The 17831-nt window shown below is 36.7% G+C and overlaps 1 protein-coding gene across 1 annotated transcript in view; it reads left to right on the forward strand.

Moving 5' to 3' along the window:
* Positions 1 to 17831, forward strand: part of gart (phosphoribosylglycinamide formyltransferase) — a 38884-nt gene that overhangs the window by 19676 nt on the left and 1377 nt on the right. The window contains exons 11-21 of the mRNA XM_022674977.2: positions 1437 to 1671; positions 2882 to 2976; positions 4565 to 4674; positions 4790 to 4988; positions 8214 to 8465; positions 9121 to 9273; positions 10489 to 10692; positions 12011 to 12163; positions 13451 to 13581; positions 14072 to 14213; positions 16049 to 16164. Of these exons, the coding sequence (XP_022530698.2) occupies positions 1437 to 1671; positions 2882 to 2976; positions 4565 to 4674; positions 4790 to 4988; positions 8214 to 8465; positions 9121 to 9273; positions 10489 to 10692; positions 12011 to 12163; positions 13451 to 13581; positions 14072 to 14213; positions 16049 to 16164 (1790 nt within the window). The remainder of the gene's footprint in view (positions 1 to 1436; positions 1672 to 2881; positions 2977 to 4564; positions 4675 to 4789; positions 4989 to 8213; positions 8466 to 9120; positions 9274 to 10488; positions 10693 to 12010; positions 12164 to 13450; positions 13582 to 14071; positions 14214 to 16048; positions 16165 to 17831) is intronic.

A 17831-nucleotide genomic window follows, 5' to 3' on the forward strand; every position in this document is an offset into this window, starting at 1 on the left:
GCCCACCCCTACTTCATAATAACTCACAGCAGTCAAAATAAAAACCTTGAATGTCCTTTATTTTGTTTATTTCTTGTGTATGTTTAATAGTATTTGTATCCAGACTTTAGTTGTGAAATAGCTTACTGTGTTAGCAAAGACAGCAGGAAAGTGGAAAATCTAAAATGGAGATTAAAAGGTTACTAAAATGTTAAAGCTCACCTTCCGCGAAAATCCGATTTTTCTTGTTTTTTGTGGAATACAGTAGGTCTCTCCGAGTTGAATGTGTACACCTGCACATTAAACTGTTTTGCAGCCCTCATTGTCTGCAGGAGCTAAGCAAAGAAATCCCCCCTCCCCCCCTCCGAAAAACGGGTGAATTTTGAATTATCTTTCTGCCTACGTAGGCAGAAACTCACAGACCAGCCCACCTTGGCTCGAGAAACTCCCAGAGGCGGAGCTGAAGCGACGCAACATCACCGCTCATCAGTTAGGAGGTGGGAGGCAGTGAGCGGCAGAGCGGCGGAGGGGCGTCGCAGTGCTCCTAGCCAATCAGAGGAGAGATATTTGCATGCTGTTTTACATGTATGAATATTCATGAGCAAAGCTGGAATCCGGTCATTTTGGACACACCCCTAAAACAGTCCATTAAAAAAGAGCTATACAGAGACACCTGAGCACTTTTTTTTTTTTTACAAAAACGGCTCACATGTCATTCATTCATACTAGAGACCACAACTAGACATTTTAAAATGAAAGAAAAAACGACGGAAGCTGAGCTTTAAAATATTGAATGCTAGTGGCTGCGTTATCAGGTAAAAGCAATATACAGCTCTGTGAAAAAATAAGAGGCCACTTCAGTTCTGAATCAGTTTCTCTGATTTTGCTATTTATAGGTTTATGTTTGAGTCAAATGAACATTGTTGTTTTATTCTGTATAACAACATTTATCCCGAATTCCAAATAAAATTTGGAGAAATAATTTAGAGCATTTTTATTTGCAGAAAATGAGAAATGGCTGAAATAACAAAAAAAAGATGCAGAGCTTTCAGACATCAAATAATGCAAAGAAAACAAGTTCAAATTTATAAAGTTTTAAGAGTTCAGTAATCAATATTTGGTGGAATAACCCTGGTTGGTTTTTAATCACAGTTTTTTTTCATGCATCTTGGCATCATGTTCTCCTCCACCAGTCTTACACACTGCTTTTAGATAACTTTATGCTGCTTTACTCCTGGTGCAAAAATTCAACAGTTCAGCTTGGTTTGATGGCTTGTGATCATCCATCTTCCTCTTGATTATATTCCAGAGGTTTTCAATTTGGTAAAATCAGGAAAAAACATCATCATTAAGTGCTCTCGAACTTTTTCCAGAGCTGTATGTGAGAATAAAGTGCCAAATAATAAAATCAATTGAAATAATAAAATAATGCTGTTTGGTTTCTCTGATTTCTGCAGGTCTGTCTCAGCTCACAGAGATGGGACTCCAGGTGTTCCACGCCGGCACTGCCCTGAAAGAAGGAGGCGGAGTTGTGACCAGTGGTGGGCGTGTCCTAACTGTGACCGCAGTCCGGCCCACTTTAGAGAGCGCTTTACACAGCGCCAATCGGGGCGTGGCAGCGGTGGGCTTCCCCAACGCCGTGTACCGCCGAGACATCGGCCACCGAGCCATCGCCTACCTCACCCGCACCAGGTGTGTGTGAGGAGCTGAGGATCCATCACTGCTGGAGATAAGAGTTACAGTATACTAATGCAGCTCAAAAAATTGAATATCATTTAAAAGTTACTTTATTTCAGTTAAACTCATATATTATAAAGATGTATTAAACACACAGAGTGATCTATTTATAGAGTTTATATCTTATTGTGGCTTACAGCCAATGAAAATTAGAGCATTATATAAGACCAATTGGTATTTTTGGCAGTGTGGGCAGTGTGCCAAGTCCTGCTGGAAAATGAAATCCACATCTTTATAAAAGTTGTCAGCAGAGGGAAGCATGAAGTGCTGTAAGATTTTGTGGAAAACAAAACTGCACTGACTTTAGACTTGATAATAAAACACAGTGGATCAACACCAGCAGATGACATGTCTCTCCAAACCATCACTGATTGGTGGAAACTTCACACTAGACCTCGAGCAGTTTGGACTGTGTGTCTCTCCACTCTTCCTCCAGACTCTGCTCCCTTGATTTACAAATGAAATGTAAAATTTACTGATGATCAGTGATGGTTTGGAGAGACATGTCTGTCATCTGCTGGTGTTGATCCACTGTGTTTTATTATCAAGTCTAAAGTCAGTGCAGTTTTGTTTTCCCACAAAATCTTACAGCACTTCATATCTTAGAGCTTCCCTCTGCTGATACCAACTTTTATGGAGATGCAGATTTCATTTTTCAGCAGGACTTGGCACACTGCCCACATTTCCAAAAGTATCAATTGATCTTATATAATATTCTAATTTTCTGAGACACTGATTTTTGGGTTTTCATTGTCTGTAAGCCATAATCATCAACAATAAAAGAAATAAACACTTAAAATAGATCACTCTGTGTTTAATACATCTATATAATATATGAGTTTCACATTTTAAACTGAATTACTGCAATAAAGTAGCTTTTCAATGATATTATTATTTTTTTTTTAGATGCACTAGTATACATATGTGTATTATTGTGTTCATTGTATATGTATTTCTTTTTGTTTTGTTTATTTTCTAATAAATAACTAAACAATCTTTTGCAACACCCCTTTCTTTGTCATTTAATTTAGAATTATATTAAAATATATGAATTGATAAAATTTCAGTGTATAAATAAATTAATCATAATTCAGATCATTGTTTAAAAAAAACAAAAAAAAAACTAAACAATGCACTCACTTGTCCTCTTGTGTGGATTTTACAGAGGGCTGACGTATAAGGACAGTGGAGTGGATATAGCTGCAGGGAACAAGCTGGTGGATATAATCAAACCTCTGGCTAAAGCCACGTCTCGCTCAGGTACCTTCATCTAATATTATAATAAGAAAAACAGCAAATTTCTCATTATTATAGTATCTTGGTTAGAGGTATGCCATGTCGTTTTGTTTCAATAATATCACTAATATTTTTGAATAATGTAAACGATATTATACCCTGAAATATCATACCATATCATCCACCCCTAATTATCACATAAGGGTACTACTTTTTACTGTTTTCTCTCATTTCCAATTAAATATCTACTTGAGACAGATTATATATGTCCAGTTCATTTATAATAATTTATTTTACTTTAATCCTGGATATATGGAGATATTTGGAGTGCATTATTATTAGTATCATGATATTCTGGATCATTGACTACTGTTACAAATTTAATAAAAATTATTGTATTTTTTTAATATCTCAGTTAGGGGTGTGCCGTATCATATCATATTGCAATCCAGTGTTTTGTCATATTAACAAGTATCATTTTTGCAAAAATACCATGAAATATCATGTATTATTTTTGCGTCATATCGCCCACCCCTAATAATTCTCATTTGCGAGTTTGCCAGATTTGATCATTTTAATGTTCTTGGAACACACTGTTCTTTATTAATAATAAATAAACGTTGCTTTTAATGTAACAAATGAAACACAAATTTAGAAACAGTTGTTTTATTATTATTAAAAGTTTTTTAAAAATATATCTAACAAATACATTAAGGAAATGTTTTTTCTCCATCATTAATACAAATAGTTTATGTATTATAATGTAATTCATATACAGAAAGAGGGAATAGTTAATAATACTGAAGTCATCCAAACTATGAATAAAAATACATTGAATTATTTAGTAAACAAAGTGTTAAACAAGCCAGAATATGATTTTAGATTTTAGATTTTCTCAGTCAGCTTTATGAGGTAGAGTCATCTGGAATTCAGGCTTTCAGTTAACAGCTGTGCTGAACTCATCAAGAGTTAATTACTTGCAAGTATCCTCAAGTGCAGTCACAAAACAAGACCATCAAAACCTTATGATGATGAAACTGGCACTCATCAGGACCGCTCCAGGAAAGGAAGAGCAAGAGTTTCCTCTGTTGTACAGGATAAGTTCATCAGAGTTTCCAGCCTCAGAAACTACAAGTAAACAGCTCCCCAGATAAGAGCAGCTAAACAGTTCACAGAGTATTTTGGGTTGTTTAACACTTTTATTGCTGCCTTTAGGTCCTCTTTGTAAATTCCTACTTAAGAGGTTGGAATTGTTATGCTGTGGAACACACTCCAATAAAATGTGTAGAAAATGCAGTATTGCATAAAACTACTTTTTTTAATATCCCAAAAGACCAGAATACGCAAAATATCCCAAAATACCAAGAAATCTCAATATACTCTATTTACTTTTCGTAGTGCTACTCTATTATTGAATTTACTTCAGCCATGCTACTCTAATCACACTTAGTAGCTTTTGCTAGCTAGCTACTACAGCAGTGTTATTATATTAGTGTTATATTAAGTATAACATAGATAATCACACACATGACCTCTATACACCACAGTTTATACCATTTTATATAGTTTTTATTTAGTATTTTATTCTGAAATAATGATTACTCTTCCTCAGGCTGCAGTGCTGATCTCGGAGGCTTCGCTGGGCTGTTTGACCTGAAAGCTGCTGGATTTGTTGATCCGATTCTCGTTTCTGGAACTGATGGAGTTGGTACTAAACTGAAGGTATGAATTGATGTTGACCTTTATCAAAAAGAATCATAAACTCAGCTTTATTTTATCTTTAAGTTCTTCAGTTAAACAGATTCATTCGTTTATTCTTGTTCTGAATTTTGTTTAGATTGCACAAGATTGCAACGTCCACAACACTCTCGGACAGGACCTGGTGGCCATGTGTGTGAATGATGTTCTGGCCCAGGGGGCGGAGCCTCTCTTCTTTCTGGACTATTTCTCCTGTGGGCACTTGGATGTGGGCGTGGCCTCATCTGTGATTGGTGGTATTGTGGAGGGGTGTCAGATGGCAGGATGTGCTTTGTTAGGTGAGTCTCATCAGCTAATTTTTAGCTACATTTTCAAGGAGGTTTTTTACTAAACATTTTAACAATAATATTAGAATTATCAAGAATATATACTTATTATTTTCCCATTTGACTTGTAATGAAATCCTAAGGAAATGTACATTTTAGGAAAAAGTAATAATACATTTATTTATACATTAATACAAGGCTACATCCCAAACCACACACTCCAATAAAATGTGTAGAAAATGTTGTATTGCATAAAACTACTTTTTTTTAATATCCAAGAAGACCAGAATAACAACAAAGCTCAATATACTCTATTTACTTTTCATAGTGCTACTCTATTCATAAATTTACTTCAGCCGTGCTACTCTAATCACACTTGCTAAATAGATACCACAGCAGTGTCATATTAGTAATATTAGCAAATTTACCTCTGTAGACCTACTCTATTTATAAATTAACATCCTGATTCTTTTATTTTAATAATGAGAGGGATTCAGTCAAATGAAAAAGTTTGGGCACCCCTATTAATCTTAATAATTTTTAGTTGTTAATATTTGGGTGTTTGCAACAGCCATTTCAGTTTGATATATCTAATAACTGATGGACACAGTAATATTTCAGGATTGAAATGAGGCACCTGGCTATGAAGTTCAAAGCTCAATGAGGTTACCAAACCAATTTTGTGCTTCAGTAAGTCAGTAAAAAGTAGTTAGGAGTATTCAAATCAATAAAATGATAAGGGTGCCCATACTTTTGCACCGGTCAAATTTTGGTTTAATGCATATTACACATTTTCTGTTAGTACAATAAACCTCATTTCAATCCTGAAATATTACTGCGTCCATCAGTTATTAGATATATCAAACTGAAATGGCTGTTTCAAACACCCAAATGTTTACAACTAAAAATGATTAAGATTAATAGGGGTGCCCAAACTTTTTCATATGACTGTATCATATCATGTCATCACACATTCTAATATTTGGTTGCCCCCTTTTTAATTGCTTTGATTGCAGCACGCATTCACTGTGACATTGTTTTTTTCATAAAGCTTCTGCATTCCTATAAGATTTATTTCAATCCAGTGTTGCTGGATTCATTTTTTATCAAGATCTTGCAGCAGCATTGATGATGGTAGAGTCTGACCACTGCACAAAGCAGCTCTTCTCCATCCAGCACATCCCAAAGATTAACCTCAATGAGGTTAAGATCTGGACTCTGTGGTGAACTCTCTCTCAATCCATGTGTGAAAATGATAAATGATGATCTCATGCTCCCTGAACCCTGAACTCTTTCACAATTCCAGCCCCATGAATCCTGACATTGTCATCTTGGAATATGAAGAAAAGGTTGATCCATTGATGGAATAACCTGGTCTATATTCAGTATATTCAGGTAGTCAGCTGACCTCATTCTTTCAGCACATACTGTTGCTGAACCTAAACCTGCAGACCAACTGCAGCATCAACCAACCCAACATAGTTTACTTACTTAAATCCAGGTGAGGTCTTTTTTTCCAGGCAGTGTGTTTACAGTATTGTGATATCATTGTTATCATGTGCAACCAATCAGAATAAAAACTATCCATTGTTGTTAGCGACATTAGCTTTGAATCTCCAATGTAAAACTAATGCCCGACAATTTTATTGTCGCGAGCCACAAAGCTCTGTGTAGTGTGACACAGTCAAAGATCAGTAATTTGACGTGATCGATGCCCTAGGAGTGTCCGATGGAAAGACTAGCATGTTAGAATTTTTTGTATTTTATCGCCTAGTTTGACACATGCTGCTCCCTGACTGACCAATAGGAAGACAGACAGACAGACAGACAGACAGACAGACAGATAGATACTTTATTTATCCCGAAGGAAATTTAGGCATCCAGCAGCAACAACACAATACAATAAGAAACATACTCAGACAAATCAAAACACAGAAGAATAGAAAATATATAAGGCTATAAAAAAAACTAACTATAGAAGGTAAGGATCTATCTGTAAACAGAGCAGTGCAGTAGATGTTGCTAATGGTCATAAATAATTAAATAATTAACAGAGTAAAGTGCAATGTGCAATGACACCGATTACGAAAGTAACTGATGTGACATAGAAATATAATATAAATATGCATCTGTGAGAAGACAGTTCTAAAAAGAGAATGTGAAAATGTGAATACCCAATCATGAGTAAAGTGTACTTGAATGTAAGCGAGGTTGGGGAAGTGTTAATATAAATAATTAAGTTGTTGAATAATGTCCAAGTGGTGTGACTGGATTAAACTCAGTCGTCAGCAGCATCCCGTCCCCGATGGGAGGAGTTAAAGAGTCTGATGGCTCTCGGAATGAAGGATTTTCTGAGTCTGTCTGTTGTGCAGCTCTGTGACAGCAGTCTGCCACTGAACACACTCCTCTGCTTCATGATGGTGGTGTGAAGTGGGTGACTATCATTGTTCATGATAGAAAGCAGTTTATCCAAAGTCCTTCTCTCAGCTATTGTAACCAGAGAGTCCAGCTCCATTCCAACCACTGCCCCGGCCCTCCTGACCAGCTTGTCTAACCGTGATGCATCTCTCCTCTTCATGTTGCCTCCCCAGCACACCACAGCGTAGAAGAGAATGCTGGCCACGATTGACTGGTAGACAGAGCGTTCTGTGGCGCACAGATGTAAACATGAGAAAAGAAAGCAGGACGGTGCTCCTGCAGTTCTCTGGACCAGAGAAACAGAAGAATAATCTAATAATCATCTAATAATCTTCTAATAATCTACTTCATCCATGAGATATTCTGGTTACATTCACTGAAACCTAAGTAGCTACATCTTTACCATACCGTAAGTTCTCTCTGGAGTGCAAAAAGCATGTAACGTCCATTTGGGTCACCCAGGAGCCCACAGTCGCTTTTCCCTCTTTATTTAGTTTCTTCAGCACAAAAAATCGCCACAATCACGCAAAGCGCTTCTGAAGCCATGATTCTCAGATTCTATGCTTCTCCCCCGCGATGACCTACGAACTCACGCGAGGACGCGGACGATGATTGGTCGGTGACTAACGTGTAGTGTTGCCAGTCCCCTGAGAACGATGCAAAACGAAGATAACTGCTTAATCTGACATAGTGAACCTTGTGAGGGACAAAAATGTTGTGTAGTCTGAGCTTGGCATAAAGGAACAGAGTTCAGACACTAAACATGTCTAAAGGGTTGAACTGTATCATTATGGTAAGTGTATTTTTTTATATGTTCAGGTGGAGAAACTGCAGAGATGCCGGGAGTGTATGGTGCTGGAGAGTATGACCTGGCCGGGTTCTGTGTCGGAGCTGTAGAGCGGGGGTCTCTGCTGCCCAGGCTGGGGGATATTCAAGAGGGAGACCTGCTGATTGGTGTAGCCTCCTCCGGGGTGCACAGTAACGGATTCAGCCTGGTGAGGAAAGTCCTGGAGCGGGCGGGGCTCCAGTACAGCTCACCCGCCCCCTTCGGATCACCAGGACAAACCATGGGTACGGCAAATATATAGATATAGATATAGATACAGGGGTTTGACAATGAAACTGAAACACCTGTCATTTTAGTGTGGGAGGATTCATGGCTAAATTGGAGCAGCCTGGTGGTCAATCTTCATTAATTGCACATTATTACACCAGTAAGAGCAGAGTGTGAAGGTTCAAGTAGCAGGGTAAGAGCACAGTTCTGCTCTAAATATTGCAATGCACACAACATTATGGGTGACATACCAGAGTTCAAAAGAGGACAAATTGTTGGTGCACGTCTTGCTGGAGCATCTGTGACCAAGACAGCAAGTCTTTGTGATGCATCAAGAGCCACGGTATCCAGAGTAATGTCAGCATAACCACCAAGAAGGACCAACCACATCCAACAGGATTAACTGTGGACGCTGTAAGAGGAAGCTGTCTGAAAACATAAAACCACGGCTGCCCAAATCACGGCAGAATTCAATGTGCACCTCAACTCTCCTGTTTCCACCAGAACTGTCCGTCACCACAATACATTATTGTGGTCTAAAACCAGGTGTTTCAGTTTCATTGTCCAACCCCTGTAGATAGATATGGTTTTAGATGTCGAGTCAATGTTCCGATTACAATATTTTTGGGACAGTAAATTATTAATTAGTATTAATGCTCTGTTATTTTGCAGGTGAGACGCTGCTCACACCAACCAAAATCTACAGCCGCCTTCTCCAGCCCATCCTGCGCAGTGGAACCGTTAAAGCCTACGCCCACATTACAGGGGGCGGCCTCCTGGAGAACATTCCCAGAGTTCTACCCAAAGAACTGGCTGTAGACCTGGGTAAGGATGCACTGCCTGGATTGAAAACACCTCAGCAGTTCTAATGTGGTCATACATTTACCTCAGTAGTGCTATTCTGGTAATACATTTACCTTAGCAGTGAAATTTTAGTCATGAATTTACCTCAGTATTGCTATCGTAGTCATCCATTTACCTCAGTAGTGGTATTTTAGTAATTCATTTAGCTCAGCAATGCTTTTCTAGTTTCTAGTTTCTAGTTTTTTTACCTCAAAGGTTCTATTGTAGTCATACACTTACCTTAATAGTGCTATTCTAGTATCCTAGTTTCTAGTCATACATTCATCTCAGAATTTTTATTCTAGTCATACATTTACCTCGGCAGTGCTTTTCTAGTAATACATTTACCTCTGAAGTTGTATTCTAGTCATGCATTTACCTCGGCAGTGCCTTTATAGTAATACATTTACCTCAGAAGTTCTATTCTATTCATAAGTTTACCTCAGCAGTGCTACTTTAATCAAATGTAAGTCATTTTTCTCCAGATAAATGTAGCGAGTATTTCGGCAAATAAACAGATGCTATGGCTATTAGTTTACTAGCTAACGTTAATATGCTAGACCTGAACACCTTGTATCCTTTAGTTGGGAAACAGACAGTTTATGAAATGATAGTAAATGATACAGAGCATATAATAAGTGGTGCTGAATGCTTTAAATTCCAATGAATTAAGTTATATACTAGTGAAAACCTTAAGTCTTTATTTTACCTCAGCAGTCTTTCATAATTAACTTTAAGTTTACAGGCTAAGCTAAGCTAACATGACTATTCTAGCCCTGTATAGCCAATTTGTGAAGAGAGTAAACTGTTTTCTGAAGTTTCATTGAAACAGAATCCAACACAAAAAAAAAAATATGCACATGTACTTTTATACATTTAAAAATACATTGCATTTTATATATTGTGTATACAACAATTGTATTTAAAATGCATGGTGAAATATAAACAGATGGGTTTATAGCATGGGTCACATGGGTGGTAAATGTAAAAACCTGTGTATCTTAACAATGGTTTCTACCATGCCAGTTACCAATGTGATTACCTCAATAGTTCCATCTGTGGTGATGGAAAACACACTTAAACTATGCTAGTTGGTAACATAGTTAATAACTGTGCTTTTGGAGAACGCACACCTTGTTTGCTCTGCTTTATTAGTACCAGATTTATCTTTGATGATACTGAGGTTTTGTTTTTCAGATGCGACTCGCTGGAGAATTCCCTCGGTTTTCTCGTGGCTGCAGAAGGAAGGAGGACTCTCTGAGGAAGAGATGGCTCGGACGTTTAACTGTGGGCTGGGAGCGGTGCTGGTGGTGGGAAAGCAGGACGCTCAGAGGGTCCTCAGACAGCTGCAGGCCCAGGAGGAGGCGTGGATCGTTGGCTCGCTGATGCACAAACTGCCTGGTGTGTTTTAGATGTACAATTTTAGATTTACATCTACATTCAGAATGGCTGAGTTATCTGCTCAATAAATCATGTGTACACTGAATTAAATATACATTTTTGATCAGCACACTTTGTCTTAACATACACCGTGTTCCAAATTAATATGCAAATATTATTTGTCTCAGAATTTCCTAAATAGTCAATGCAAATGACAGTCAGTATAATTTCTAAGTCATGAATTGTTAAGTATAAATCCAATTTTATTAAACAAACCTTCCGATGATAAGTTAGAAAAAAAAAAAAACACATTATTAAGCAGGCCACAGGTTTCAAGCAATATGGGAAAGAAAAAGATCTCTTTGCCTTGGGCAAGGCACGAAAACTGAAGCGTGATCATCGTGCTGTGAAGAGATTTGTGGCTGATTTAGAGCACAGATGCAAAATGAGGAAGGTTTCTGACAGGCAAGTTCATCAGATTCACCCCTTAACGCCTGTTGTTGCAAATATGCGACTAACCGTTTGATTCAATCAACCTGCCAAGATAGCGCCTGCATTCCCCCAATGCCTGTTAGTGCATATTCGCCACGGACCTAGGAACCTTTGACAATTTACAATTCAAATGAATCTAGAATTCAAATTAATGAAATGTTTCCTGTAATATTTGTGTATATTGTGTTGGTGACAGTAATTGGTGTTATTTATTATTGAATGCCTGCTGTTGGGTGCATAAATAAAACATTGATTTTTCACTGTTATATTACTCTGTTATTGTTATCTTAGTATGGACCATATTGCCTGTTGTTGCAAATTTGCAACATACCAAAATTTCTATTTATTTTTGTGCAAAAGTGAAATTAATAATCTCAACAATATTTACTATCTACTTAAAGGTAAAACACACATGAAACATTTTTTCATATACAGCTACATTAATTCAGGTGTTAAGGGGTTTTAATAGATTAGCAAAAAAAAAAAAAAAAAAGCTTTAAAGCTGCTGGTGCCTCTGGAGTCCTGCAAACCTCAAGGTGTAGATCCTTCAAAGGCTCGCTGTGGTGCATAAACCTACTATTCGGCCACCCCTATCCAGAACTCACAAGCAGAAACGGTTGCAGTCACTTCAAAAAGTTAAAGGAAGAATATTGTGACTATGCGCAGTCACAATTAACCATGTGTAGTCCTAATTTACAGCATTTTATAAGTTTGGTCTGTGTTGTATATTTCTCTATAATGCTTTGTATGTATAAATCTAAAGATAAATAAAAAAAAGCTAATTCCTTATAAATATTCTAAAATAAGTAATCAAATGTATATATTTTTTTATTTCATAAATGATCAGGTGGAGAAGCTGTGGTGGTCAGAAACCTGTTAGACAGTCTGAAGGCTGGTCCTAATCCCTCTCCTGATACCAGTGTTCTTCAGAACGGAGCTTCCCACACAGATTCCAGCTCCCGCAAGAGGACCAAGGTGGCTGTGCTGATCTCTGGGACGGGTGAGTGATGAATTCTCAGCTGTGATTCTTTAGAACATCCTTCGAGAATAGTGCTTTGTGGTCAAATAAGATCAAATGCATCGCTGTACTATTTACACAAAATGGTTTCAGGCCTTTTAAAGAACAGAGAATGGTCCCTACAGTCAAACTCGGTGTAAGGCTTTAGATGTTTTTGGTTTTTAAACCTATTTTCATGTGAAAAATGTAGGTAATACCATGAAACCTGTCTTTTTAAACACATTAAATCATATAGACATTTAAGCATTTGAACAGCTTTTTTAACTGTATCAGAAACAGAGATGGAGTTTATATAACTAAACATAAAACTAAATGTACTGTACAAAAAATATATATATATATTTGTAAATAAAAAAGTTTGTTCTTGATTGTGAAATAGTGTGGATCCCCGTGACTAGATCTAAAGAGGATTTATATCTCACAAAAACTGAAGCTGAAGCAGAGATGGATCATGCAGCATGACAACGACCCAAAACATTTGAGTAACTCCACCAAACATTTGCTCAAAAGAGAGAAAGTTGAAGCCTAGAACTCGATGGTTTGATGTAGAACTCGATGGTTTGATGTTTTGGAAACAGGCTGATCAGCAAGAAACCCCTCAAACGTCACTCAGATGAGAGAATTCTGCATTGAGGAGTGGGAAAGGCTTTTTTCAGCGTGATCTAGATCTGCTGTCAAGCGAAGCCAGTTTAGGCTGGTAGGAGAGTCGCAGAATTGAGAGGAGGAGCAAGAGTGGAGGAAGAGGAGGAGGAGGAGAAATTCTACTAAAACTCTCTACTAAAACCCATATCTAGCATAATGTTGACTGTATGTTACACAACAAACAGATTAATATAATAAGCTAAATAGCTGGGTAGTTGCTAGGAATGGTCATAAGTAATGTTCACCATTAATCGTTTTGAACGTAACAAATCGCTCAATATATAAACACATTTTTAGCTAAACTGAGTCACTATAGAGACTAACTATCGGTTTCTGGCGTATATTTTGGAGTACTCCTCACTGCCAAATTATTAATCAGATGTAACTTGGCTACTTCTCCATTATTATTGAGTTCAGTTCACGTTAGTATGTGAAGCATGACTGCTTGATACTGTTTGAAAGAAGCTGAAATATTCATATGATTTAATATAAATGTGTTTAAAACAGTTTTCTTTATCGGGGATCCTATATATGTTGAACCATAATTTAAGAAGAAGTGTATCTATTTGTCTAAAATCTAAAAAAAGTTATTAATCATGATAAAATGGTAATATGTGTGTGTTTTAGGCACCAACCTGCAGGCCCTGATCGAGCAGACCAAGAAGCCATCCAGCTCCGCTGAGATTGTGGTGGTGATCTCAAACCGGCCGGGGGTTCTGGGTCTGAAGAGAGCCTCCATGGCTGGAATTCAGACACGGGTACAAGTTCCTCCACAGTTCCAAACATACTGTATTTCCTCCATAACTAGTGATGCTAGTAGCACATGCCCTACTTTGATACATGTGAAGTCAGACTCCGCCTCTTTTTGAACTGCTGCTGATGCATCATTGCCGAGTAGCATCACAGCGCTAACGCTCGGAGGAAAGCGCAGCGACTCGGTTCTGATACATCAGCTCACAGACGCAGCCTTGTGCTGAGCGACATCACCCTAGGAGTGATGGGGGGGGGGGAAGGAGCGCCATTGACTGTACCCACCCAGAGAGAGCAAGACCAATTCTACCAATTGTGCTCTCTCAGGACTCTGGCAGCTGATGGCAAGCTGCATGACCGGGATTCGAATCAGCGATCTCCCGATCATAGTTTAAGATTAGTTTCTGAATATAACCTGCAGCAGATGATTGGAGAGGCAGGCCGGTTGTGTAGAAACCGTTCAGTTTGGGTTGATGTATTTGTTGCTGTGATCTTCAGGTGGTGGATCATAAGCTGTATGGGAGTCGTGCTGAGTTTGACAGCACTATAGACCGAGTGCTGGAGGAGTTCGGGGTGGAGGTGGTGTGTCTCGCCGGCTTCATGAGAATCCTCACCGGAAACTTCGTCAGAAAATGGAACGGTATGGAGCTAAACCTGGAGTTTGGGAGTTTAGGAGTTTAGGATAAATCAGTTTATTTATCTACTGTTTTATACAAAATACAAACAGAGAGAGAGAGATCTGGAATAGTGAAAACAGATCTGCTGTAATGTTAATGAGCCCCTACTTCAAATACCATACAAATTAATCCCAGCTGCAGGGTCAAAAATTGTGTAAAATAAGTGTGAAAATAAATAAAAAATAAGAAAACTATATTTAGTGTAGCGATATGGTCCTAAAATAATAATCACAATATTTCAATGTATTTTTTTATAACGATATTCCTGCCGATATGACAAATAATCACTTTTCTTAAAATGAATTTGAAGACTATACTACTGCAACAAAATAAATAATAGTTTTATTAAGTATCAATATAAGAGTTTCAGATATTCAGCAGAAACATAGATATAAAGAAAATCTATAAACTTTAGTTTATTTCATAAAAAGTAACTTACCAAGACCACATTTTCTATAAATAATAAGTGATATTAAATAAATAAAAAAATAAATGAATAAAGTAACATAGCTATAAAAATCTACCACAAAAAAAAAAAAAACATATATATATATTTTTTTTGGCTATATTATAGCCTACAATAAGAAATGACACGCCCACTCCCGAAAACCATGTTATATTTATATATTTAAAACCTGCCCATTGTGTAACTTAGTAATCGTGATTTATTTAACGTCTGTTATAAAGTGAAGCGTAAACTAGTTTTTATTACATATTGTTAAATATGTGGGAAAAAAAAAGCATGATTTTTTTTTTTCCTAGCATTTGAGTATTAACTCTTTTCTGTTAAATCAGAACACAATCCACAAGTACAATGAGAAATATATATATATATATATATATATATATATATATATATATATATATATATATATATATATATATAAATATATAAATAAAACTGTACAGTACCAGTCAAAAGTTGTGTTTTCTTCATTTTTGTGATTTTCATACATAGTAAATTTAATATTGAAGACTATATTATATGATGTTAGTATTTAAACACTGAATTTAGGGTGTGTCCAAACTTCTGTCTCAAGATTTCTGTCATTAAATAGGTTTTCTTTCTTTTTTATGATTTTTTTTTACATTGTAAATTTGATATGGAAAACTATATTACAGCTATACAGAAATTCATGCTGAACTCTTGTTCTGTAAAGAAAAAATGTTTAACAAATCAGAGTATGTTTTATACTTTAGATTCTTCTAAATAAGTATCACATTTATCTTTAAGTACAGATCTGCACACTCTTGGTATTTTAATCTCAGTGTCTTCATGAGGGAGAGTCACCTGGAATAGTTTTCTCAGCGTCTTGAAAGAAGGAGTTCCTGGAGGTGCTGAACAATAGTTGCTGCTTTTTCTTCACTTTGCTGTGAAGCTCCAGCTCATCCCAATTAAATCACCTCAAATCACCATCTCAGTCCATCAGGTTTAGATCAGGGGATTAATGTGGAGGATGAACACTTTTATACTGTTTACTACATAATTCCATATGTGTCCCTGTCTTTAATATTAATGTAATGTATTTCCTACATTGTCGATTAAGAAATAAAGAAACACACTGAGAAGGGATGAGAAGGGAAACTTTTGGTACTTTTTGTTGTATAAAGTTATATAATTCCACCAAAAACATATTAAAAAGGCGCACTATTGGAAAAACAGCGTCCTCTGGTGGATATGTGTAGAATAACATCTCTCTGCTGACTGTAGTGATGCACATGATCCCTCCTCCTCTCTGAATGAAGAAACAGATCTGGACCAGTAGTTTTTATATCTGTGTTTCTCTGTGTGGAACAGGGAAGCTGCTGAACATCCACCCGTCTCTGCTGCCGTCTTTTAAAGGAGTGAACGCACAGAAGCAGGCCCTGCAGGCAGGAGCTCGAGTCTCCGGCTGCACCGTGCACTTCGTCGCTGTAAGTCCTTTACTGTATTAAACATAGCGGATAAAATCAGAAAATCAGTTTTTCTGGGTTGCAACAATATTGTTCTTTTAATACCATTTAATGCCACATGTATACGGATAGTATAACAGCATAATAATGCAATTGCTTTTTCCTTATTTTTAAAAGATGTTTTAGCCTCCACTAACATGTGTTCACCTGTTCATTAAATGACTAGCTACAATATTAGTTACATACAGCTCTAGAAAAAAATAAGAGAGCACTTAAAAATGAGTTTTTTCATTTTACCAAATTGAAAACCTCTGGAATATAATCAAGAGGAAGATGGATGATCACAAACCATCAAACCACCAAACTGAACTGCTTGAATTTTTGCACCAGGAGTAAAGCAGCATAAAGTTATCCAAAAGCAGTGTGTAAGACTGGTGGAGGAGAACATGATGCCAAGATGCATGAAAAAAACTGTGATTAAAAACCAACCAGGGTTATTCCACCAAATATTGATTTCTGAACTCTTAAAGCTTTATGAATATGAACTTGTTTTCTTTGCATTATTTGAGGTCTGAAAGCTCTGCATCTTTTTTTACCTATAAATAGCTAAATCAGAGAAACTGATCCAGAAACTGGTGGTCTCTTTAATTTCACAATGCTAACAAGGTGGTTATATATGGTTCTATTACCTGTAAACTAGGTTAGCCCCTTATAGTGCTATTTTTTTTTCTTTTTTCCTTTTTAATTCTTAACTTTCTAAAAGCCTAAACCGTCAAAAGTAGCCAGAAATGTTTAATTATTTAAAGTGGAGGATTTATTTGACCTTCTGATGAGGTATAAAAAAAAAAAAGATTAAATTACATTTAAAATATATTACTTTTATTATATCGTATTTGATACAGCTGAAATCTTTCTGGCACATACAGTGATGCACATGCAGTTTTTTTATATTTAATAAATTCTATATTAGTATTTAATGAATAACCATTTTATTTTTTTCACTGGTATTGCTATTTTTTTTTTTAACATTTATTTTTACATATTCACAGTATTGTGCAAATGTTTTAGGCACCTGTTGGAATTTCAGTAAAGATAAAGCTTCTCATCTGGGCAGTAAGTGTTTATTAGATCAGTAAAACACTAACTTAGCATTACAATAAATACAAACACAGCAATTTTACAAAGAGCAGTTACATTACATTACATTACATTACATTTGGCAGACGCTTTTGTCCAAAGCGACTTACAATAGTCAAGTACAATGTAAAATAAGTTTAAAGGAAAAACATCTTTGGATAGGGATAAAAGGAGGACAAAGGGGAATAATAGGATAGAGGAGTGAAGGAGGGGAAGAAGGAAATGAGGTTAGAAGTAGTTAGTTTGTTAGAGGTGTTAGGAGAGTAAGTGCTCTTTGAAGAGTTCTGTCTTCAGGAGTTTCTTAAAGATAGTGAGATTCTCCTGATCTGGTAGTAGAAGGTAGTTAGTTAGAGGTGTTAGGAGAGTAAGAGCTCTTTGAAGAGCTCTGTCTTCAGGAGTTTCTTAAAGATAGTGAGATTCTCCTGATCTGGTAGTAGAAGGTAGTTAGTTAGAGGTGTTAGGAGAGTAAGAGCTCTTTGAAGAGCTCTGTCTTCAGGAGTTTCTTAAAGATAGTGAGATTCTCCTGATCTGGTAGTAGAAGGTAGTTAGTT

The sequence above is a fragment of the Astyanax mexicanus genome, chromosome 21, assembly GCF_023375975.1.
Source record: "Astyanax mexicanus isolate ESR-SI-001 chromosome 21, AstMex3_surface, whole genome shotgun sequence".
Classification (NCBI taxonomy): domain Eukaryota; kingdom Metazoa; phylum Chordata; class Actinopteri; order Characiformes; family Acestrorhamphidae; genus Astyanax; species Astyanax mexicanus.